Source organism: Pelodiscus sinensis, chromosome Z (assembly GCF_052426305.1).
Source record: "Pelodiscus sinensis isolate ZL-2025 chromosome Z, ASM5242630v1, whole genome shotgun sequence".
NCBI lineage: Eukaryota > Metazoa > Chordata > Testudines > Trionychidae > Pelodiscus > Pelodiscus sinensis.
This window is the reverse complement of record NC_143085.1, coordinates 26573578-26599502: the sequence shown is the minus strand read 5'-3', so window position 1 is coordinate 26599502 and position 25925 is coordinate 26573578. Positions and strand designations below refer to the sequence as shown.

At 42.8% G+C, this 25925-nt stretch overlaps 1 protein-coding gene across 2 annotated transcripts in view; it reads left to right on the top strand.

Annotated features, from left to right (window-relative positions):
* Positions 1-25925, top strand: part of TMEM132B (transmembrane protein 132B) — a 543321-nt gene that overhangs the window by 438117 nt on the left and 79279 nt on the right. For both annotated transcript variants that reach the window (XM_075898470.2, XM_025189548.3), the window contains one exon: positions 8190-8333. In XM_075898470.2, coding sequence (XP_075754585.2) covers positions 8190-8333 — 144 coding nt within the window. The remainder of the gene's footprint in view (positions 1-8189; positions 8334-25925) is intronic.

The following is a 25925-nucleotide window of genomic DNA, read 5'->3' as shown; positions in this document are numbered from 1 at the left end:
TCAATGTGAATAATGATGGCTGAATCAGACCCTTTGTAATTGAAGATCTTGCAGTCCCTTCACATTCAAAACTTCTTTCAGTCACAAGCATGTAAAGACTGCAGGATCAGGCTAGTAAGTATGGTCAGTGAATAATCTGATATTGACCAAGCTAGCTTCTCTTCCACTGGCATTAATATATGATACTGACCTCTTACCACAAGGCAGAGTCAATGGAGCATACATGTATTAATTTAAGAAAGAAAAAAAGATCAAAGAACAATGAACACTTATGGAAGATTGTAAATATTTCCTAATGTTTAACAAACACATAATATCAGTTATACATTCTCACCCTTGGGTGAGAAAGTGGCAGACTTTACCTGTGAGTCACAACAGATATGTAGTAATGGAAAATATAAATAGCTTTCCACCAAGTGAGGTTCATTAATAAGTATTTGAATCCTAAAACACTATTCAGCGATCAGGGAAAAGCACACCAGAATTGTTTTGGATTATAATAATTTTAGCAAACCATCTAATTTATATATTAAGCTTGCTTAATAGTCTTACATTGCCTTGCTCTTTGATCTGAAGCAGAAGGTGGTGAATAGTTTATCTAATGAGGTTAAAAAAACCCACGTCACGAGTCTGCCCTGTAATTTACATTTCTTAGAGGTGCCATTATGGGACTGGTGAATGGGTTCCAAAAGATTAGTTCCAATGTTACACATTTCTTTTCATGAGATACACACAGTGGAGGAAATAATAATAATAATAATGCAATTCTGCCGACAAATGTTTCAGCTCCATGCCTTCCTCACTAAAGATAATCATTTCCACTAAATGCCAAAAGGCATTTAGTTATAACAGGCCCAGTAACAGGGGGGTTGCAAAGAGGACAGTTGTCTTGGGGCCTGGCAATTCTAAAGGGTGCAAAGTTCCTGGCTGCCACCACTACAGTGGAAGTGCAGCAGGAAGGCCACACAGTGCATTGCAGAGCCCCACGCTGTGCACTTCAGATGGCTTTCAGGGCTGGCACAGGGGACGCTGTTCTATCCAGGTGGTGCTGGGAGTTGGCTACCCCAACCCTGTCTCTTCTGGCCACATGGAGCTGGCCCCTGTACTCCCATATTGCCCAGAGGCCTGGCAATCCAGGGCTGTTGGCTGCCCTCAGCTGTAACATTTCTCAGCTGAGCAGGCTTGGCTTTAAGTGCCCCTGATCTACAACTGAGTGTTTTTATTAGATACTGGATTGCAACATGTACTGTTGAACTCTAAAAATTAGCTAGCCTGCACATTAATCATTGGGGTTGATATTCATTCTCAGGTACATGGCTAAAACAGGGTTCTCTGAATTACTTCAACAGTGCAGTGCCAGGAGGGTTAGAATGTTTGTGGAATGGCTGCTTCTGCTCTTGTGGTTAAGGCATGGGAGTAGGCCCCAGGAGACCTGGATTCAATTTCTGGCTCTGTAGTAGGTCTCCTCTACACTGGAGGGTGAAATGTGGGTGTGGGGTGTGTGTAGCCAGATACCATAGTACAAAAGCAGGCTGCATCTGTGCTGCAGTGTGTAGCTGTAGGTGACAATGAAATGCTCTTTCATGGAGGGAAGATAGCAGAAGATTCTGGTAGAGAAGAGCTGTCGCAGCCTGTCCCCTTGGTGAGAAAAGGACCTGGCAGTGAGGAAATAGTGGAACACCACATAGCTAAAAACAGTAGCGTAGACAGGGGAGGCACGGCTTGGGCATGGAGAGAGCTGTATAGCATACATCTACTATATATTTGAGAGAGCTTGTCTGCCTGTTTGTTCAATAATTCCTCTTAAATGGTAAGAGCTAGGACCACGACATTTAGGAATACAGCTTCCTCTTATTGCCGCTTAAAGCAAGGTTAGGGCATGGTTGTGCCAGAACAATGGGAAGTGCCTGGAATAGGATTGCTTCTCAGAAAATACAGAAAAGAGACAGAATCACCAGACAGATGAGAGGGTCTGGCTGGGGGCCTGCACCCCCTATATGGAACTGCCCCAGCTCCGAGCCTTCCACCCTCTAGGTGCCCTTTAGGTAGAATGTGTGTATGGGTGGGGGAGGGCAGAGGCTGAAGTTGTCTCCTTGCCCTGATTCATATGGGGACTTTTCTGGCTGTTCCCCTTCATCAGGGAGCGAGGGGAAAGCGCACAGTTTGCCGCATTCCTCACTGTGACTGGGGAGCCCAGGCGGCAGACAAACCTAGACCTACCCCAGCCAGGGGACATGAACCCCTCCTCTAGCTGTGCCCGCTTGAGCTGCAGCAGCCATGGAGAGGCACTTCTCACCTGAGCCCAAGCTGCTGCAGTGAGAGAGGGCTGGGGTTGTCCTCTCTCCCCAAAGCAGCCTGCAAACTGAACGCCTCCTCCCCAGCCCCACTCCAGAGCAATGATTTAAATGAAGCATGGACATTTTCATTTTATTTTCTAAAAACCAAAAATTAATCAAGTTCAGGACCTGAGCAAAACTGGGTAAATTTTCTAGTGTAACCCTAAAGTTCTGGTATGGCTGTAGTTGCCTGAGCATTGCCTGCATTGCTATTTGTACTACACTGGGACATAGGGTATGTCTACACTACCATCCTCGTTCGAACTAGGGTGGTTAATGTAGGCAACCGAAGTTGCAAATGAAGCCCGGGATTTAAATATTCCACGAGGTGTAACGGTAGTTCGAATTAGAAAGCCTAATTCGAACTACCTACTCCATGCTGCGTGTAGCCACGGGCACGGAGTCTGAACTACCGGGGATTTAAAAATGGTGGCGCCCAGTGAGATGCAAATGAAGCCCGGGATATTTAAATCCTGGGCTTCATTTGCAACTTCGATTGACTACATTAATCACCCTAGTTCGAACTAGGGTGGTAGTGTAGACATACCCATACAGAGTTGGTAGAAATGGCCATAGAGTTCTGGTGAGGACTTGAGCAGCTTCTGTACTCTCTCTGTGCCTCAGTTTTTCAATGGTAAAATGGACTTAATAGCCCTAAGCCACCTCGCAGGCATGCTGTGTGGATAAAGCCATAAATATTCAGAAGATGGTAGACAATCAGATTGATAGGGCCGAGGAGATAGCCAGACGTCCCCCTTAAAGCTGGAGATAAATCATTACATGAACTTCTGCCACAGGTGAGGAATGCAGCTCCCAGACTAGCGGACCCGTCAGCCAGACTATGTGCATGTTTTAGGGGAAGACTCCATGCTCTGTACCACAGCTGTTTAAAGCCTAATTATCTGGTCATTTTATACCAATCTTGCGGATGTCATACAGTGGGTTCATTAATATCCACTACAGTCATTAATCAATAACCTCTATTCTCGGTAGCATATACTGTATAACCACCATGATAATAGGGTATTCTAGTAATCACAGCTTTATCACAAGTCTTGACAAGTCTCCCGTTTATATATCCTCCCTCCTCCTCCTTCCCCATCTTCCCCTCCCAAGTTTTCCAAAGCAATGAGTTGTCAAACATTTAGGCTGTCTCCACACTGGTATCCCTTCCAGAAAAGGGATGCTAATGTAGCACTTTGGAATAGGCAAATTCCCTTGAAAGTAGGAATAAGAGATCCTCTGGAAAAGGCTTTATTTTCCGGAGAATCACGTCTAGACTGGCGCTTTTCTCCGGCTTATCTCCAAGGCGGAAATAAGCGGCAGCCATGTTAATGCAAATACCGTGGGGGATATTTAAATCCCCCGCGGATTTGCCTATTCCAGAGTGCTACATTAGCATCCCTTTTCCGGAAGGGATGCCAGTGTAGACACAGCCTTACAGTAGATGTACATAGGGCTTATTCATATTCAAATAAAGCCATTTTTCTGGCCTAGAGTTTTGGTGGTTTCCTACTCTTTCTCTAGAGTATTTCTCTCAGTAGTGCCATCTAATCAGCTTTAGGTTTTAATTAAACAGCTGTCATTTGCTTCCTAGTTCTGTTGCGACCTGATGTTGTATTAAATTTTAATTTGGCCTAGTCTGGATAAGAAGTAGATTCCTTCAGACAACAAAGAAACACTATTAGCAGGTTACAGTTGTAATTAAGAAAAGCTCTGCTGAAGTGCTAATGCATGCAGGTACAGAGAAGGAATTAGAGATAAACACTTATGTAATTATTATTCAGGGACAAAGCAGGCAATATGAATATGCAGCTCCTATCTGAGTTAATAGAATTCCATTTTTTGTACGATATCTATACTTTAAAAAAAAATCTCAGAGCACTGAGGCCAGAATAAGGTATTTACTGTTTTACATCTAAGATGTTTTAGACTATCTGCTAAGAACCTCAGCTGGTTAAACTTGGCATAGTTTCATTAACTTCTGTGGAGTTCTGCCAGTTTATGCCAGCTGATGATCTAGTAAATCAGTGTTTTTTTACTCTTCCATAGATTTCAGCACTGTCAGTGATACCCACCATAGACATGTTAAATACAGGAAATGGTTTTGTCTCTAACAAGCCCTACTATAGAGGTACAAAAAACACCTCATTGAGTCTAACTGAAATGTTACTTGTCAAAGATAGCTCTCTCTTTCTAACTCTATATATCTTAGGGACGGGCAATTAGTTCAATTCAGACTTCACACTCTCACATAGGAAATACTTTTTCGGCGTCTGAAAATAGCTAGTGTGTAAAAAGGTCTTAACACAGGCAGCTGTGGTTGCATAAGACTGGATCCAAGCATCTGAAATATTGATTTTATATCAGATTTTTCTCCCACTGAAATTTATTTTGGTGATGCAGCAGCAACTAATCAGCATGGTAGGTTTTTCAGCATGCTGAGAGGAGCACGGGGCAACACTTATGCCAAGATCAAGATAAAAGTGTTTTAGAATACCCATAAATAAATGGGCTGGTGATATGTCAATTGTTAGATCTTTTCTCTTCTCCTTCACTTCCCAGTTCATACGATGAGTACAAAAGGATTACAAATATATTTGGAATCTGCATTAACCATCGGCAGTGCTAAAGATGGATGTCAATATAACTGCTAATCACCAATAGGTTTTCTAAGGGAAGCTCATTGTGTCCAATTTTCTTCTCACTTAAATTGGTGAAAAGCAGGAACAATTCCTGGTTACTGGTATAATAACTGGTGCAAAACGAATGTAGGCGATATCAGCCAGGCCTATTAAGGCCTATGAAGTCAATGGAAAATCTTTCCATTAACATCAATGGGCTTTGAATCAAGCACTAAGTGGTGAGTCATGTGGTTCATATTTCCTTCCCTTTCTCTCCCTGAAAAGAATTCTCAAAAATAAGGATTATTCAGGATAGTCTTGTTAATTATGTCCCTTGTGGGAAGTATTTTTCTATCTGATTCTTTGAAGAAAAAAGTCCTTTATGAAAGAATGGCTTGGAAAACAGCATTGCAACACAGTGGTCCAGGTAAAAATGTCTGACTGTATGTGATTGGCAGGGTGCTCACCAGTCGTTTTGACATGGATGAAGCAGTCTGAATTTGATCTTATATGTTTTCTATAATCTACATTTTATTTTTGCTCAAGGTGATACATTTTGATTCTTACTCTTGCTCAATCTTTAGTCTTTGAATGGACTTCCAGGTTTTGTTTTGTTTTGTTAAACTTCTGCTTCTGTCATCTATTTCTTTCACCCATGCTGTGCCTCCTTAGTGAATGACAGCTGGTTATAAATGAGACTGACCAACATAAATGAACATAAAACTGATATTTACTGCACAGTGCCTCTGGTTTATGCCTTATATATTGTAGAACAAAGAATATATATTTCTTTCTTGAGGCTTTATACTAGGGATGTTAAAATTAGATTAATCAACTAATCGAATAATTGATAGAATTTCGATCAACTATTTGATTAGTTGATAAAGGCACTTCTGCTTTGAAATCAAGAAAGAGCCTGCCAGGATGTTGCTACATTTCAAAGGTAGAAGTGCCATGGCATTCTGCCTTTAAAATGTACAAGAACCCAGGTAGGGACTTTTGTGCATTTCAAAGATAAAAACACCACGTGGAGTCTAAGACCAACAGGGGACTTAGAGTACCCTTCCCCCACCCCCAGTCCTGAGCAATATGGGGCTCTTGTGCATTTCAAAGATTGAAACACCACATGGAGCTTGGGGCTAGTGGGGAGTCCCCCGCTGACTTTAGGCTCCATGCGGGGCTTCCGCTTTGAAATGTACACGCCCCTGCAGGGGCTATTGTACATTTCAAATATTGAAACTCCCCACTGGCTCCAGGTTCCACACGGTGTTTCAGTCTTTGAAATGCATAATAGCCCTTGCTAGGGTTCTTGTACATTTCAAAGGTGCACCCGCACCTCTTCTCCCCCTCCCCCCTTCCACTGCTGCCTCTTTCTGATAGAGGCAGCAAGGGAGGTAGTGCAACTAGTCAACTAGTGTGTTGATTATCTGATACACTTTTGTTTATCGGGTGGTCGACCAGTCGCTTAGTCACTTACATCCTTACTTTATACAGAACAGCAGATGCTTAAATCCCTTTGAAGTGAAAGCTTTGAGTAAAGCACATGTCTTTGTACTGTTCCAAATAGAAATGGACTCAAGGCTTAAGTGCTTTCTTAGAACATGATTGATGGCAAAGCCCTTGTCTGCTTTGTTAATTAGCGCTGATGTTTAGTATTTCATTGAACTCAAGCTCCCTTCTGGGAAAAAGTTGCCCAATATTAATAATATACTAGTTCAATCTCTCTAGTATGGCACCCTCAGAACTTGACTGGTGCTGAACCAGAGTATGTGCCAAACCATGGGATGTCAATATTGTCTAGCAGCATTGCCAACACTTCCACTGCTTAGTGGGCTCTTAGAAGACATTTTGGGTAAATTAGAACTAAAAAAACCAGCACAGAACACTGAGAGCTAGGATGAATGGCTGTAAATAAACTTTTTGGTACCATAGGAAACTTGGCCACACCCAAGCTAAGTGGACATCTGGCTAACTGAAATCATGCTGAATCATGAATGTTGTCAAACCAGAGAGTGCTAGTTGAGAGAGGTTCACCTTGTACCTTAATTGCATGTACTTATTGGCCATCTGCTGATGTCTGCAGCTTGTGGTGTACTCCCATTGTTTCCTATTAATTGAGCTAGCAGTCAAAAAAAAAAATGATAGTGACTATACCTCATTGCCTGTGCAAGCCATTGTCACATCTCTCACTTAAATTTGGTTCTTTTCCCATCCATGTGAATTATAGACTTTAAAGTCAGATTAGTTGGGTTTCTACATTCTACCTCCCCCCCCTCCCCCCACCCATTGCTGATAAACAAGAAATGATTTTATGGAAGTGATCAATAGAAAGCTGATTGATTTTATTGAAAAACCAGCCAGCTGCGAGGTGCTTCTAGAAATCAGAGACTGAACTGAAACAAGCATTGCTCATACTGTGCAGCATGATGGGTTGGCTCTGCACGCATGTCTGCTTTGTGAAGCATGAGGAGCCTATTGGGTAGTGTACCTTTGGACATTCTACTTCAATCTTCAGTTACCTAGACAAGCGGGGGACCATAACACTAGCTCATTTGGGCAATTAATCATACTGCCTCCACACCAATGTATAAATGAAGGCTGTGTTAATGGAGTCATTAGCTTGCTGGTTCTATGAATCCATCAGAAGAGAAGATAAATATGGCTTGGTGGTCAGTAAAAAGTCTCCAGGTGGGATGTTAATGGGGAAAGAATTTAAAATTTGCATTTGGCATTCTGTTGTTTTGGCGCCATATCCCTTTCTAGCATTACATGAAAATGAAAGCTCCCAAAGAAAGAAAACGCTTAACAGGCACATCTTTTAAGGAGAGTTTGGGAAACAATGGAAGAGGGGAAATCCTTTTATTGTAAAACTTGGGATCTCCATCTACAATCATTGACATAAGTTGGCAGTTGGGGATGGAAAGATTTGTGTAACACTATGAAGAATGTGATATAAGACCTGTTTTCTTCAAAGTATTAAGAAAAATGCAGAACCAACCAGATTTATTGCCTCATGCTAGCACTATCTATCAGTGTATTTATAATTTGCTACTTTGTGTAAACAAATTACGTTAGCAGTGCATGTAATTTTTAACATTGCTAGTCAAGGATGAAGATCAATAAGCATTGGGACTAATTTCTAACAACACTGGAAATTTCTACATGATGCCTTGTGGTCATGCTGATTTAACATGAACCCTCTTTTTTGTGCATGTGTGTGTATGTGCAGGATACAGAAGTCCTTAACACAGCCATCCTGACAGGGAAGACGGTATCTGTTCCAGTGAAAGTGGTTGCTGTACAGGAGGATGGTTCTGTGATTGATGTTTCAGAGTCCATTGAATGTAAATCAGCTGATGAAGATGTCATAAAGGTAAGGAGGCTTGGCTAACCTGAGGTGTGCAAGGTGGGGAGATGAAGTGGCCCCTTTCTTTCCCCCTTGTTGTGCCCCTTAACAAAAGTTGGACACAATTGCTGTCCTTGTGCCTGGCAATGGCCTCCACCTTTGCAATCATGGAGCTTCCCCTACCCTCTGAAATGATCCAGTGTGACTGGCAATAGTGGGGCTTCTAGGCTCTTTTCTGGCTGCCTACAGCTGTGCTTCTCTGCTGTTGGGGACACTGAAATACATGTGCAGGCCCCTCAGTGGTGCTAAATAACCCAAAGGGGATATGGGAGAATGGACTCATACCCCTGCCTTTCTTTGTGCCGGCTAGCAGATCAGTACCGCTGAGAGAGGGAAACACATGCTGTCTGATGTGTTACACTTGGAAGGAATCAAACCATCATTCAGGGACCCTTGTTACCTTGCACCACTACTGCAACCCTTATTACATAAATAGCAAGTGTAATAAATCTGGCTGGAGTTGGTATATTGCAAGTTTGCTAAGGCTATGTATACACCACAGGGATCTACAGGAAAAAGGTACGCAAATTGTGCTCCACTTACACTGGGCCAAATTTTAGAAAAGCCTCCTCTTTTGGAAGAGCCATTCTTCCTCTGCTCTTTTGCAAAAGAAAAAAGTGGAAGAGCAGACATGTTCCCTGGATGTGGCAGAGTTTTTCCAGGATACCCCTGGTATCCCGAAAAACCCCTGTAGTATAGACATAGCCTAATACACTCCTGATCTTCTGTTTTTCCAGTCCAGAGCTTCTCCAAGCAGTTTCACTGTATCAAGTTCAGAGGTGGCTTTGTATAAGAGCGATAATTAGATCAAGAGAGAAATTCTTCCACTATTGAAGTCAAAGGCAAAATTCCAGTTGATTTCAATGGGGCAAAGATTTCGCTGCAAAGGACTCAAACTTAGTTCTACTGAGATGAAAGACTACTTGCACTTTTACATAATACCACTTGGTATACAAGAAAGCATATTAAAAAACACCAAAACTTTTTTATAGTAAGATTTATGGCTTTTTAAACCATCTTGTTCCTTCCACCTACTGTAGAAAAGCAGATTTTCCTTTCAAATGTAATAGATTAAATTGGTTCCCTCTACATAAGACTGATCACTGGAGAGATAAAGGCATTATACGTATGACCTTTTTGAGTCTTTGACTGTATAACTTTGCTGTTGTTGTTACCATATAAAACAAAGTCATACAAATTATTATATGGTCATAAAGGTAGAGAAATAGTTTTAAATATCTTAACTAGAGTTGTGTGTCTGTTATGTCTGCTTTTTTGTTAGTGGTACAGAAGGTATCAGATCAAAGTAGGGTTATCTTGCCTTTATCCTTAACTCTGTGGAGTTTTCAAAGAGTGCTCTTGGAATGGTCATTGTTTTTCTTTCCCTTTTTTTGTCTGAGTGACATAGACACAGCTGTTATGGAAGATAAAGCTCTACATTTACCTCTTCTGCAAACAGAGATCCTGTGACCCAAATACTAACTGCTTTTGTAGCCTGACAAAGAAAGGTCCTTTTGGTCTTCTAGATAGTAACTGTGTCTTCTTTACATATCTTTCAAGCTGTGACAGACCGTATTTATATGTTCTCTGTAGATTATTATTTTGAAGCACCAAAACCCATATCTTAAAATTTTAACTCATCAGTGTAACCTTTTTTGCAGAGAAGACCATAGAGGTATTAGTAGATGGCACATACATTGTTAGAGAATTTTTCATGCTGTCTTAGAAGAAGGTATAGCATCAACCTATTATTCATTTAGAAGTATCTATACATAGATTTTCACCAGATCCAAACCCACCTTCTCTCTTCCTATTTAAAAAAAATGTGAAATGAGTTAATTATCAGTCATTGCATCTGGTATTTGGAAACAAAACACATACCAATTTATCTCCAAAGACAATAAAGGGGCTTAGGAGTTAAATAACTTTTTTGGTACCTTTACTGGTGACATATTGGAAGTGTTCCTAGTAAAAGAGGTGTTTTCATCGGTATCTTGTAAGTATTGAAAAAAATCTTAACAGAAGCATACTTTGGTATACTGCATTTTATGAAGTGAGCAAATGTTCTTACGCCACATGTGGACAAAAATGAAATGTGCTGAAATTTGTACCATATCAGTTTAAATACATAAATATTTGACTAAAGAAACACAACCACATTATATTGTCAAGTCTGGAAGGATCTAAACCAAATCATATATCACCCTCATCAAATTCAACACAATATTTTAGGAGCAAACAATTTTTTTACTGCAGCTTCCTTAATTATGCCATCAGTTGAGTTTTTCAGGTTCCCAGATTTATGCTAGCAGGTTTTGCGCACATTTGTTCAGGTTTGCTTGTGGTTTTTTTGTTCCATCCAACAGCCAGGGGCCGACTGGCCCGGCAGGATACTGGGAATTTCCCGATGGGCTGTCGTCCGGTGGGCTGTCGTGTCCTCACGCCATTGCCTCTCACTCCAAGTGGCTCCGTGTCTGCGCTTTATGCGGCATACAGAGCCCGACCTGCTGCCTGCGCTGCATGCTGGACATAATGCAGGGGCTTGAGGGCACGCCGGGGTGATGTCATGGAGAAGGCCGTTCTCAGCCCATTTCCCGGGCCTATTTTGATTGCCAATATGCTCCTGCCAACAGCTGAGCAACTTTTGCTTGCTTTTGGGAGTTATTTTGGGATGAACAAGAAAAGGATATACCCCTAATAGAATTAACATCTACAGCCTATGGGGAGATGTTACATTTCAAACTTGCCTGTTTAAAATCCAGTTAGTTCCAGGGGCTGTCCTGGGTATGGGTAGGGTGTCAAAACTGGGCAGAAAGTTTTTCTGGTTCCTGAACTGAAAAGGTCCACTGCAGCTGGCAACTAAATAAAGCTTGACATGACCTCTAAGAAAAGAGACGCGCTTTCCAGTTGCAGCAGTGAATTTATACACTTAGGCTACGTCTAGACTGGCAAGTTTTTCCACAAAAGTGGCCGCTTTTGCAGATAAACTTGCCAGCTGTCTATACTGACCACTTGAATTTGTGCAAGAACACTGACGATCTGATGTAAGACTGTCAGTGTTCTTCTGCAAATACTATGATGCTCCTATTCTGGAAAAAGCCCTCTTGCGCAGTGTGGACAGCTCAGGACTGTTTTGTGCAAAAAAGCTCCAATGGCAAAAATGGCGACCGGGGATTTCTTGGGCAAAACCGCGTCTAGATTGGCATGGACGCTTTTCCGCAAAAAGTGCTTTTGCGCAAAAGCATCCATGCCAATCTAGACGCTCTTTTCTGCAAGTGCTTTTAACGGAAAAATTTTTCCATTAAAAGCATTTGCAGAAAATCATGCCAGTCTAGACGTAGCCTACGTGAAAGCAAGGCTCCTGCCATTTCACTGCTTTTATTTCCTTTTTTCAAAATAGGTTTTATTCATGGGCAGAATAAGACTGAAGGGCCTGATCCAAGGCTTATCTCAGGGGAAAGTTTTCTATTGACTTTACTGGGCTGTGGGGAAGGCCCTAGAACAGCAGACTAAATCCATCACCCATTTACACCTATTTATATTATCTGATTTGTTTCAAAGAGGGTGCAAACCAGTGCTTAACTGAGCCTGCTGTGTAAAAGTTTCTGGGCCCCTTACCTGGGATCACACCCTGTTGTTAGTAGAACAGGTGGACCATTATATGAATAATTATTGTAATTATCCAAAGCCAAAAGGTCTGATTTTTTTTTATGCTAAGGCCACTTTACCCTAGTCATGTAGGAATCTAAAGGGGTGTCATTTCATTGTTGTTATTACAATAACTGCATAACATATTTTATCCAAAATTATTGATATGTTGTCGCAAACTTAACTCCACTCTAAAATGTTTTTTTTAGCAGGGAATTTAGCAGGCTAAAACCTATAATTTTTAATTAGCTGAGTTGGAATTTATTGTAGATACAGGGGTTATCTATCTATTTCAGAAAAGATATTTAGCTGCCCCCTCTATATAAGTACACTTTGCAAAATCCACATTGATTTCACTACCAGATATATTCTTTTTGTCCATGTTCTGTCTAGAGTTAAACGCTCTCATAAAAGTCAGTTAGGTTGGATGTAATTCACTAATTTTGTGCTTCATTACACCATCAATTTCATCCTATGTTGTTCCTTCCTAATTGGAGAGATGTCATATTCAGCTGGCCAGAACTGAAAGCATTGCTTTCTTAACCATTTCATTTCTCTTTAGTAGATTATGATTAATAGATTGTTAATGAAACAATGATCCTGTTTGCTCATTTCTGTCCTTACTCTTAATTATAGCGAAGTAATACCACTGAATTCAGTTAAACTACTATGGGTTTACACTGATGTACATGAACAAAATTGGTCCACTTACTATTTATGTGTTACCCAGTATGTGTACATTTACACCATGTTGAGTGCAGCATAAATATGTAGGGCCCAGATCCACAAAGCTACTCTGGCGTGTAAATTTTGAGTTTAGGTATCTAAATCCCATTTGGGGCTCCATTGTAATCCACAAAACTTCTAGTGAATCCAGTAACCACCTAAACACACTAAGTTTCTTCCCCTGGAAATTAATGTTCCCTGTAAGCTGGGCACCAACAAAGTCACTGATTGGTGCCACTAGACCAGTACTGCCAAAACCATACAATGGAAAATGCTTAAGTCACTGGGCCAGAGCAAGTGAATGATTGTGTAGCCCGGTGTTTAAGGCACTCACCTGCAAATTGGTGACCCAAATGCCAGTCTCTATACAGATAAATGTTTAAGTATTTTATACCAAGTGGATCAGTTTCAACAAAAGAAAATGGGGGAACCCACCTATCACTCTGTGGTTCGGCCACTCTCCTGAGAGGAAGAGCCCTGAATTCAAATCCCTATTCTACATCAGCCAGAGTGGGGATTTGATCCTGGGTCCATGTAGATGTGTGTGCTCAAACCACTGGGTTAAAAGTTGGGAGTTGAAAGCAAGAGCAGCCACTATTATGGATAGGGCAAAATCTGCTAGTTAGCTCCTGAAAATGCCACCAGAATGGATTCAACAGATGAAAGTGGTGGTGGAATGACTACCAGGAGGTTTTAAATTTTGGACATAGGTGCCTAAAAGGCAGTTAGGCACCCAGTTCCTTTTTACAGCGAGCTATTAGACTCACTGTGGCTTAGCTGCCTCTCTGTAAAATGGGGGTGACACTACTTCCCTAACTCAGAAGGGTGTTGTGAAGTTGTGAAATAAATACATTAAAGCTGTCAGGCAAATCCAACACTCTCACAGTCATAGATGGCAAACATTGATTAGCCTAGCACTTTTTAAGGCATCTTATGGCATAACCTGTGTGTCTTCTGGAAGCTATTTTTAAAAGCACAGGTCTTCAAAAGCAGTTTTGTCTGAGGGAGGGGCCATTAAGAGGACATATCACAATGACATGCAATTACTCAGCTTTCCACAGAGATGCTGCTGAGAGGAATTAAAAAACCCAGTAGCTTTGGTATTTGACTGCCATTATCTCAAACAATGTAAAAGGGCATTGATCCCGATCGTGGAAAACAATTGCTTCTATATTTCATGTAAGTCTGAAGTGTAATATTGCAGGATAAACACTGAATATTTCACATTAAGAGATGAACTGAGTGAACACTGCCCAAATTAACCTTAACAAGATTAGCAATAGCAAACAGTTGTGTACAGAAAATGGTAAACTGTTAAAAGCTTTCACCTCAGATTCTGCAGCAAATTAATTTTGTCTTATAACCTTTAATGTATGGGCCACTTAAATATTTTAATTAGGGATGTGTGAACCTTCTAGAGTTTGAGGCTTGATACCTCTTCAACTATTGTTCATGTTAGGAAAATGAATTCACATTTCCGAATGTTATTTTCCTACAATTAAAACAACCCTCCTGATCCCTAAGTACGTACTTGGGCAGTTAGGCTGAGCCATCACCTGTGCAGCCACTGTCACACAGATGGTTTTCAGTGCATTTAGCTTGAGCAGAGCTAATGCATCAATCTACCTGTGTTGGAAAACCCTGTCCCAGCTGCAGGGTAGACATTTCTGTAGGGGGTCTCAGTTACTGTATGGAAGACAGTGGAGTTCTAGAGGTATAACTGAGGACAAAATTAATTCCATGATATGTTAATAGAGCCTGCTGTGGTGGAACCTGATGGGAAGAAATGACACATGCTCAGTTAGCTACTGCCCATTTGGGATGGCTGTAGGGCAGGGAGGTGGGAATAATGCAATATATATGACAGTGTGCCCCCTGGTGGATAAGTAAAGATAATTTGTACACTTCATTTTTCTAATTGGATACATAGAACAGGATGGAAGAGAAGCCTTCCTCCTTAATGGCCCAATCCTGCAAAGTACCTGTCAAGGAGAGCTGAAATTCTTCTGTGCTATATTCCATGGGGATTGTAGACTCTCTCAACGGGTGCTTAGCACCTTGTAGGATTAGGCCCTTACTTCATGCTCCTTTGGTTCAGTGGGCCTTAATCAAATTTTGAAACCTGTATGTTTTTTGTAGTTTAATTGATCCACACCTGCATTTTGGTAATGTGTTCCAAGATGCACTCCCTGGAGATGTATAATTGGACCTGAAGACAGAGATGATGAGGCTGACACGCCACCATCATTTTGAAGTACCTGTAGTAAATTTACTTGACATAAAAGGCACCTGCCATTGACAGATACCAGCAACCTTTCAGTTTTAAGGGGAGAGGCCTTTTTTTTTTTTTTTTTTTTTGCATTCCCATCACGTGGAAATGGAAACTTGAATAAAAACAATCTTGTTTTCCTCACACGTAGAGTGTAGGAGGTGGAATGTACATGCAAGTCGAAAGCTGTGCATCCTTGTTGTTGAGCACAAGTCTTCCCTAAAAAACTGACACCTCACTGTGTTTTTTTTGGCTTTTCTTAAAATAAACAAACAAACAAACAAACAAATAAGCAATCAGAAAGGGCATTTGTGATTTATTGGGTTGACACTAGTTGTGCAATTTAAATTAATCATGAAAAAATACAAAGAACTCTATGATATAAGAGATGATATAAGAGACATGGATGATACCCTCTCTGAGTTGCCCTTTCCCTTCTTTCTTTGGCTTCTTGGGGCTAAATCCAGGTATCCCTATTCAGCAGATCCTTTACTGGTGCAGTAGGAACAGCACCTAAGGCAATGGTGGACAATAAGCAGCCTACAAACTGGATGCAGCTCACCATGGTTAGCCCCTGGCAGCAGGGGCAGATGACCGTTTTGCGGGGCCCCGGGCACCATAATTTCGCGTCCCCCCTTTGCCACGGCGCATGCGCAGTGACGCCATGCGCATGCACGGTGGCGCCACGGCACATGCGAGGGGCATTTTGAAGCACGGGGCCCGGGGCAGCCGCCCCGTTCGCACTGCCTTATGTCCACCCCTGCCTGGCAGGCTGTCAGATCCTCTATTTACCTATACAGATGCTTGCATTTCTTGTTGGCTGCAGATCACTGTTTCCAGCCAATGGGAGTAGGGACACCCTTATCCATATGCAGAATATGCAGCTGCGTAGGGCACCCAAAAATTTGGAGCATCAGTGGTTCTCGATGTCCACCCACCTTCCTCTTCCTATCTAGTTAACTCAGGGGTGGGCAATAATTTTTGATGTGGGCCACTCCAAGATTTTGGAAATTGATCAAGGGCTGCACTTTTCTGTGGAGGAGATGTGGGGACGAGGGTGGAGCTTGGGTGCAAAAGGCACATGGGGTAAGGGACTGGGGTGACTTCTGAGAGGGAATTTGGGTGAAAGAGGTGTTGTGACCTGGGTCAGGCGATTGGGCTATAGTGTCAGGGAAGGCGTATAGGTCCAGGAGAGGATTCTAGCCTGAGGGAGGGGCAATAGGAGGGACTACCGGAGTAGAGGGGTGCAGAGCGTTTGGATGGTGACCTGGGGGAGGGGCAGGGGTGCTAGAGGCAGGCTCTTACTGGGAGCTGTGACCGGGAGGCGCTTACCCAAGCCAGCAGCCCTATAGCACCACCAATCAGCCCCAGATCATTTAAAACTGCAGACTTGTTACCTCCATGTGGCTCTCAGCTTGGGGAAGGGGAAGAGGCTTGTGCTGCCTCCATTCCCCAGGCCAATCTCTCAGCTTCTATTGGGTGGTTGTTTCCAGCCAATAGAAGCTTAGAGATTGGCTGGGGTCAATTCCTATTGGCTCCATTGTTTCCAGGCTATAGGAATTGAGGATTAGGTTTGGAGCAGGGAGATCACAAGAAGCCTCCCCATTCCTGTAGAGCAGAGAATATCACAGACTATGCTTTAAACCCCAGCAGCTGTGTGTCTGAGGGTCCCAGCAGGTTGGTCCGTTGGCCGGATCCAGTGGCTTGGTGGGATGGATCCGGCCCCTGGGCTGTATTTTGCTCAGCCCTGAGTTAACTTAAAAGTGAAAAAGCCTGACAGACTTATTAGCAGAACAGTAAACCTTGTGAAGTGCTTTTCAAGTGATAATGAAGTCATTTAATGGACACTTGCCAACCCCAGGTACAGACTGTCAGTTTGTGAATTTACTGGGTGAGTCAATAGGACCTTAGTTTAAAATCTGTTTTCAAAATATTTCATTCATGTGTTGCTGAAGTATATAAGATCACATCTCTAAAAATCATCCCCTCTCCTTTCCCTTTGCTGCCATTGTGCAAAGGGGCATTTGTTTAACAGTACTGCATAGAATCCCATATCCTAATGGCAACCGTGAATGGGACTGGTGACCTGCAGCCAATGGAAGCTGTGAGCTCCTGTACCTGCGGACGTGCAGATAAATAAACTGTCTGGTGGCCCTCCAGAGATAACCCTGGTGAACTGTGTCTGATTGTGGTCTACTTACTGCCCATCTAAGGCTTACAAAATGATGGCAGGATTTAGCATGTTGCTTTCCACCATGAATTCTTAAAGTCTGATTCTCATTTATGCTTGGATCACTTAAAAGCCTCTTGATATAATTAGAGAAAGACTCAATTTCATTGCCAGAGCAATATATCCTTAATATACATAAGAATCAGGCCCTTCATGAAGGGTCCATCTATTTCTTTGAAAGTTATAAGTGCAATGTAGTTGGTTTAAAGACCCCATTAAAACATTTATGGTCAAGGTACTTACATTCAGCAACAAGTAGCACCTGAGTTTTGCAACAAAGTCTCTGGATTTTGTAGCGCTCCAATGTGACTGTCTGGAAATTCTTTTGACAGTTCCTAGGGAATTAAAATGTTACGTTTTGCACTGAATCAAATAGCCCCTCTGTTATTTATTTTCATATTGGATTCAGTTTATTGAACTCTGCCCTTAAATTTTCAATGTAGTACAAAATTTTGTAGGGGCAATATGATGTGATGTTGTAGAAGTTGCCAATGTGAAAGATACCATTTTTGCATCTGGATAGGTGCATGTTGTGGCTTCCATTTAGAGGGAAGATGTGTTTAGAAGTTTGTAATTGTTAGATAAGCCAGCATGGGTGCTTCTATCAAAATGATAGGAAGTGACACAGTTAATAGTGTTGACATTTTAAAACGAATCACTAGGTTCCAGAATTAACATCATTCAGGACAAATGGGCTATATATTTTAAGTTTCTGTTCTAGACTGTGGCACTTAACACTATGGCTGTGTCTAGACTACATGCCTCTGTCGTCAGAGGCATGTAGATTAGACACATAGGCAAAGGCAAATGAAGCCGCAATTTAAATGATCGCGGCTTCATTTACATTTACATGGCTGCCGCGCAGAGCCAACAAACAGCTAATCGGCTGTTTGTCAGCTCAGCGCGCTAGTCTGGACGCTCCCCTGCTGACATCAAAGCCCTTTGTCAGCAGCCCCGTTATTCCTTGTGGGACGAAGTTTACCTATCAGCTCTCTGAGCTTACCAAAATCTGCCTTCCTGAAATCCATTGTCTCTATTTTGCTGTTCTCTCTTCTACTCTTTCTTAGAATTGTGAACTCTATGATTTCATGATCACTTTCACTCAAGCTGCCTTCCACTTTCAAATTCTCAACCAGTTCCTCCCTATTTGTTAGGATCAAATCTAGAACAGCTTCCCCCCTGGTAGCTTCTTCAACCTTCTGAAATAAAAAGTTCTCTCCAATGCAGTCCAAGACTATTAGATAGTCTGTGCCCCGCTGTTTTATTTTCCCAAGATATATCTGGATAGTTAAAGTCCCTGGTCAGCACCAAATCTTGGGCTTTGGATGATATTGTTAGTTGTTTAAAAAAAGCCTCATATACTTCTTCCACCTGGATAGGTGGCCTGTAGTATACTCCTAGCACGACATCACCCTTGTTTTTAACCCCTTTTAGCCTAACCCAGAGACTCTCAACACTTCCATCTCCTATGTCCATCTCCACCTCATTCCAAGTGTGTTCATTTTTAATATATAAGGCAACACCTCCTCCCTTTTTTCCCTGTCTAGCCTTCCAGAGCAAGCTGTACCCTTCTATACAAACATTCCAATAATGTGTATTATCCCACCAAGTTTCATAATTGTACTTATTTATTAGCACTTCCAGTGCTTCCTGCTTATTACCCATACTTTTCACATTTGTATATAGGCATCTAAGATACTGCTTTGACCTTGCTTCCCACTTTTGCCCTGACCCTTCTCTCTCCCTGCCATTATAGCCGATGCTCCCTCCCATTTCCAAACCATCTCCCAGGTCTCCATGTTCTCCACTTACCCATGGGCTTTGCTCACCTGTCCCTTTCAAACCTAGTTTAAAGCTCTCCCCACTAGGTTAGCCAGTCTGTGTCTAAATAGGGTCTTCCTCCTCCTCGGAAGGTGAACGCCATCTCTGCCTAGCAGTTCTTCCTGGAATAGCATCCCATGGTCAAGGAAGCCAAAGCCCTCCTGGTGACACCATCTTCACAGCCAAACCCTCCTCCCACCAAACCCCCCTCTCGCGGCACAGCCAAATCCCTGCGCACGCCTGCCCCAGACCCAAACCCCTCTTCTGTAGCGTAGCCAAACCCCCATGTGCTCCTGCCCTGGTGCCAAACCCCTGCGCGCACCAGCCCTGGGGCCTAACCCCCTTCTGCGGCACAGCCAAACCCCTACACACACCTGCCCCGGGGCCAAACCCCGGGGCCAACCCTCCCTCCCGCGGCGCAGGGAAATCCTTGTGCTCAACTACCTGTCCTGTGGCACAGGGATGCCGCCGCACTCCTCCTCCGGGGCCAACACCCCTTCCCACAGCACACCCGGCATGCCACAGAACTGTGGGAGGGGAGCAACTAGTGCACTTCTGGAACCCCTGGAAGTGACGTGAAGCTGCAAGCAGGACTTCCGTCCACCCTGCGGGAAGCCGGCACTATGCTGGAGGTAGGTAGTGGGGATTCTCAGTGGTGGGGGAAAAATGGGGGGTGGGGAGGCCCGAACACTTCACGATCGACTGGTCGAGGCCTTGTGATCGACCAGTTGATCATGATCGACTGGTTGGTGACCACGGCTTTAGGGTGTGAGGCCCCTTTAGGCACGGTGCTTGATTCAGGGGAATCGGTGGAATCGGCCTTAAGCTGGCCCTGCAGCTATCATTCTAGCCCCAGTCTCAGCTTGTGCCTTTCCCCCACTATTTAAAACATGACCTTCACTGCAATATTTTAAAAATATAATAGAACATATTTGATCCCTTCATATGGCAGCAAAACTAATCCACAGACCAAACAGAACAATTCAGTTTAAGGCTACATCTAGACTGCAGGCTTCTTTTGGAAGAAGCTTTTCTGGAAGAGATCTTCTGGAAAACTACTTCTGAAAGAGAACGTCTACACAGCAAAAGTGCATTGAGAAAGCAATCTGCTTTTTTGAAAGATAGTGTCCACAGTGAATGGATGCTATCTCACATTAAGCTGTGATTACTATGGATGGAGTGGCCACCAGGGCATCTGTGCTTTTTCCTTTTTCTCTTCTTTCGAAAGAATTCCCTTTTCCCCATCCACAATGCCTTTTTCCAAAAGAGCTCTTTTGGAAAAAGGCTTCTTCCTCACAGAAAGAGGTTTACCAATGTTGGAAATACTCCTCTGTTCTTTCATTCCTCCCTCCCCCCCCCCCCCCGAAAGAATGTGATTGCAGTGTGGATGTAAGTGAAGTTTTTTTGGAATAATGGCTGTTTTTCCAAAAAAAAAAAAAACCTCTGCAGTGCAGACATACCCTCAGATTATCATTCTTCCCCCCCTCTCGCCCACTAGGCTGGATAGATTAACAATGATGTGCCTATGTTGGGTAAATTAACAATGTGTAAGCAAAAGAAATGGAAAAGATGCAGCAGAGCTGGACACATAATGTGGCTGGAAAAACTATTCACGAATAATTCTCCATGTCAGTGGGAGTGCGTCATGCAGATGGAGGGCATTCAGCGATGCAACAGTCAGTAATTAGACTGGAGAAGCCTGTTATTTGGAATAAGTACTTGATAGGTAGGTGGGTTGGTAGGATGGGTTCTGAAGGCAGGCTTGTTACAACAGAAAATACTCAAAGAGTTAACAGTGATATGCTCTGCTGTGGCCAGCAAATCACAATTTGGGAGAAATGATTCAGTTCTTTTTGATAAGCGCCAATCCTTTTACGTTCTCTTTCTAACTTTTCCCAACTTAACCCTCTCTTGATACCCACATTTGCACATAAGCTGCTGTCAGTGAGCCACTTCCACCCTGACTTTAGTCTCATGTACACAAGTACCCTCTTTCTTTTGTTGTCCTTATACAGTGTTTTTTTATACTGCGGGCCAGGAAACCCATTCACAAACTTTTGGTGGATCAGCATAATTTTATTTGAATATTTGCATATTCATTATACAAAGAATGAATATGCAAATATGCACATAAAATGTTGCCAGTCTGCCATATGTACCCCAGCCCCAGCTCCCAGAGCCACCACAAACAGCCTACTTCAGTTCTGGCAGCTGCCAATCATGTGACAGCTGCCAAAGCTATAGCTGGCTGCTGTGCAATGACTTAGGGGGCAGGGGTGTGCTCTGGCCCCCAGAGCCGCCAGGAACAGCTGGCTTCAGCTCCGGCAGCCACCATAGCCCAGCAGCCAGTGGTTCATGGCCTGGCATTGATCCGCGGACTGGCATTTGGAAACTGGTATCCTTATATATATCCCTGCCTCTGTAAACATGCTAATTTGTCTAATTAAGTGGATTTTACCCATACAAGCGTATGCCCTAGTTTCTAAGGTGCCACATGACTCCTTGCTATTTTTTCAGATATAGACTAATACAACTACCTCTCTGTAACTTTTCCAAGTCATTTCATAGTGGATCTCAAAGGTGAGCAGAGATGTTCTACCAATGAACAATAATTTAAAAGATGACGACTATTGATAGAACTATTGTAGAAAACTTTGCAGGATGAGAGGATCAAACTATATACATCTTATTGTTAAGTAGGAAAGAGCTAATCACTAAATTTTACTCTGCTGGTGTGTGCAGTGTTGTAGCTGCGTTAGCCCCAAGTTATTAGAAAGACGAGGTGGATGAGGTAAGATCTTTTATTGAACCAACTTCTGTTGGTGAAGAGGCAAGTTTTCAGACTTACTTGTGCTCTGCTGTTTTGATTTTCTGTAGAACTACAGCTCTGTTCCTGCTAGAGGGTGATGTATTACTCAAGCAGGGGCAAAGGATGACAGTTCTGTCCTTGCATTGTAAACTGAATGACACAAACCTGCTATATATTAGAACACTGTAAAGAATCCACAACCATCATGAAAGTCCAAATCGGAAATCTGCTGGGAGCCAAAGAAAAGGGTATTTAGTGTACTAAATGGAGAAGTCATGAGCAGTGATACAAAGGCACTTGCAAATATCAAACAAGGGTTGTGAAATGAATACACATGTTAATGAAAAGGATCTAGGCATTTATTTGCATTTTACTGCTGTTTTATTGGCAGTAATCTTAGGCACACCCTGTAAAGAACATACTTAGATAGCTTTGCCCTGATGGGATTATATTTGATGAAGACAACTACATTGTGGACACTTTGAAAGATAATCCTTTATTTAGTTACTAGTACAAATATCCAGCACAGCTCAGCAGTGAAGAAAAGAATGACATTAGTCAGGGCGTGGAGAATGCAGATTACCCAGCAGGACTGACAGTAAGTGCGGAGTTCTCTGCTTTAGCCCTGTTGTCAAGTGGGATAAGCTGCTAGCAGGAAATTCTAGCTCCTATTCATGTGAATTATTTATTTCCTCTTTTCCAGTTGGCCCTTCTGAAAATACTGTTTGGATTTAATTTGTACCCTCCTCCCCAATGATTCTATCTCCTCTATTTTCAATTGAAAGACAAACATAAAATCTAAAGACACAGTTCTTATTTTGATCTCTTACATTCCTCTTTACTCACTTCAAGGTAAAGTTAATGTATGTTCTTCCTTATTGTTTTCCTTAATTCATTCTTATCCATTGAGGCCCAGCAAGTAATAATTTTTCAAAACAGTTTTTAACAGCATGAGCCCACAGTGCTTGCTGTCTGTCATTCTACATGACATTTTATCCCCCTCCATCTTTTGGAATATGATGGCATTTTTTTCAGACCCAAATACTCTATGCCAACTGATCACACTGACTACTGCAAAGGAATATAATATATCCATAGAGAAAGGTAGCATTTGATTCTGTGAAGTTCCCCAACCTGTGCCCCAAAGTGATCTCTAAAAATGTTTTCCTTCTGGAAACTGCAAAAAGGGATATCAGAAAATATATTCAGCTTTTGGTTACTAAGTGTATATGGAGTGGACCATAGTTCCTTGTTGGTGGAATGTTTATTTTAGACGAGCCTTTCAAAAGTTCACATTGCTACTGCAGAATGCCTTTGTGCACTTTTTATACCCCCAGCCCTAGTCCCGTCTTGTAAATCAAATGTTTTAATAAGCAGGAAAGGTACATTACAGCCATATCGCTGATGAGTTAGAGTCCTTTGTATACCTTCCACAGTCTTGTAAGATTTGTCAAGCTACAACGGGACTAGCCTCAGAGGCTCTCACAACAGAATGAGAAAATCCTTCCTGGCGATAAAGAATTCATTCCTATGTTTGTAATAATGCTTCATTTTACACATTACAGATAGCAGGCACACTGTTTGCTAAGAGACTAAGGAAGAATTACAGGAGCAGAGCCTCTTAGCTGTGCAGCTCTGAGTCATCCCTGCCCTGGTGTTTGAAGCAAGCACAGGGAGCTAGTGGCTTGTACCTACTGTATCCAGGGGATTCTGGGCTGGGTTCACCCTGGACATGCTTATAGAATGTTCAAATTTGCTGTTAGACTGTAATGGTTTCTCCTACCTCTGGCACATCCTATACTCCACCCTGTATAAGGGCCTCCTTCTAGAGCACCAGGGATGGCCAGATGTGATCTCTTTTACTCTTTATATAATAAACCATCGCTGTGCAAAAACACCTAGTAGGATCCTAAATAACGATGTTTCCCTGAGCATACACAAGCACATATGGCCTAGACATAAGCACTGCTACTGTGACTGGTTACTGGTGGTTTCTAAAACATAGAATGCAGCATCAGCTCAACTAGGCGTCTCACTGCTCTGTTCTTAGACACAATACTCTGCCGCCTCTACAGAAGCCACTAGTGTGAATACTTCCTGTGGCCTGTCTGAAGCTGTGGTAGAACATTTTTGTGTCAGCATCATGAGCAAAAAGGGGTCACGTTACTCTGACTTGCTGTTTCCAGGAGTATTGGGGATTAAGAACATGAGCACCAGTGACTGTTTAACAGGGTGGTGTATTCTGTGCCCACACCATGCATCCCATGTGAGGCTAATTCTGCTGGTGAATGCTGGTGTGAGACCATGGCCCTGTTCTCTCTGGGAATAGAGGACAGGAAACCCTGTGACCTGCCCAGCCTGCTAGCTTGTTTTTCATAGACACACGAGGTGGGAACAATGTAGCCTTAAGATTTGAAAGAAAACAGAGATGAGAATGGCCCAGCAAGTCACCGAAACATTATTTTTTACATTTTTTCAATAAATCAAAAGCTGATGCTGTCTAAATGTTTCCCAGCATCCTTATTGGATACCCTATAAAGATAAATATTTCGGTTACAGCCTGCTTTTAATTGTTGTTGAGTACCGTTGTGTAAAGTCTAATAGACAGCCATTTGCTAAGTCCTTCTGTTCTTCTGAAAACTGAACAGTGGGGCTTGTTTAATCGCCTTATGTTATTATTGATATTCTTGTGTAGTGTAAATAATTTTACTGAGGAAAAATGTATTATTGCCAGCTTTAAGCTCCTGACTCCTTGCAACAGACACCCTGCCATCTAAGACTGTTTGCATGGTGCACAGAGCATCTTGCAAAGGAACACGAATCTTTTCTGACACTTTTACTGAAGCTCTCTGTGTATGTGTTTGGGGATGGGCTAGGAGGAGATCTAATAATTCTTATCAGGAAAGTTCACGAAAGATGAATTCAAACTGGAACAGGTGCAGAAAAGAGCTCCTGGGGTGATCAGAGGAATGGATAGGCTATCTTTAAACTGAAAGAGCATGATTTGTTTGCCCGAGACTGACAGAGGATAATCGCTCTGTATAAGCCAGTGATGGGCAGCCTATGGCCCATCACGATTCTATGTGTGACACACGAGACATTTTATTTACATTTGCCCGTGAGCAGGGTTGCCAGATTCTGTTAAGTTTCCTTCACCTACTTTTTTTTCCTACCGGTATTACTACAGTGACATGCCCCTAAAGCAAAGGCACGTGAAATGAGGTATTTGTTGATTGCATACAACATTGAGTATGAGAGCCCTCTGTATCCAACCAAAGCGCTGCTACGGTTCCATTGGCACACCCCACAATTCTAAGTATGGAAGTGCAGTTAGCAAAACTACATCCCAGGATACCATTTTGGTTACAACAATCTTGCACCCCACTGAGATGGAGGAGGGCCACTCATGCAGCGCACTTATTAGCCTAGGCTGCCTATTGCTGGTATAAACACAGCTGGGGGGGCAAACAGTCTAACACAGTGGTTTCCAACCTTTTAACCAAAAGATCACTTTTTCAATTTAAGTGCAATGTAAGATCTACCTCAAACCCAACTACTCTTGTCCCGTTTTCTTCGGACCCCTTCTTTGAGGCCCTGCTCCATCCCTTCTCTGAGGCCTCACCCTGCTCACTCCATTCCCCTTGCTCCCCCCATCCTCACTCACTTTCACCAGACTGAGGTTGGTGGTTGGGGTGCAGGCTCTGGTCCTGGGCCAACGGGTTTGGAGTGTAGGAGGACCTCCGGGCTTAGCCCAGAGTTGGATGTTGGGGTCCAGTAGGAGGCAAATTCTGAGAAGGGGTTTGGGTTCTGGGGATGGGGGACTTATGTCTGGGACACAAGGCTAAGTGCAGGAGGAGGTTCAGAGCTGGGACAGGGATTCAGGAAACAGGCACTGGTTGAGAACTAATTAACTGAGACGGCCTGCAGGTGGTGGAGCAGTGTGGTTAAGGCAGGCTTATTCCTGCCCTGGCCCTGCACCACTCCTGAAAGCAGCTGGCATGTACAGCAATGGCTGCATGGCACCATGTGCTACCCCCTCATCTACAGGCACTGAGC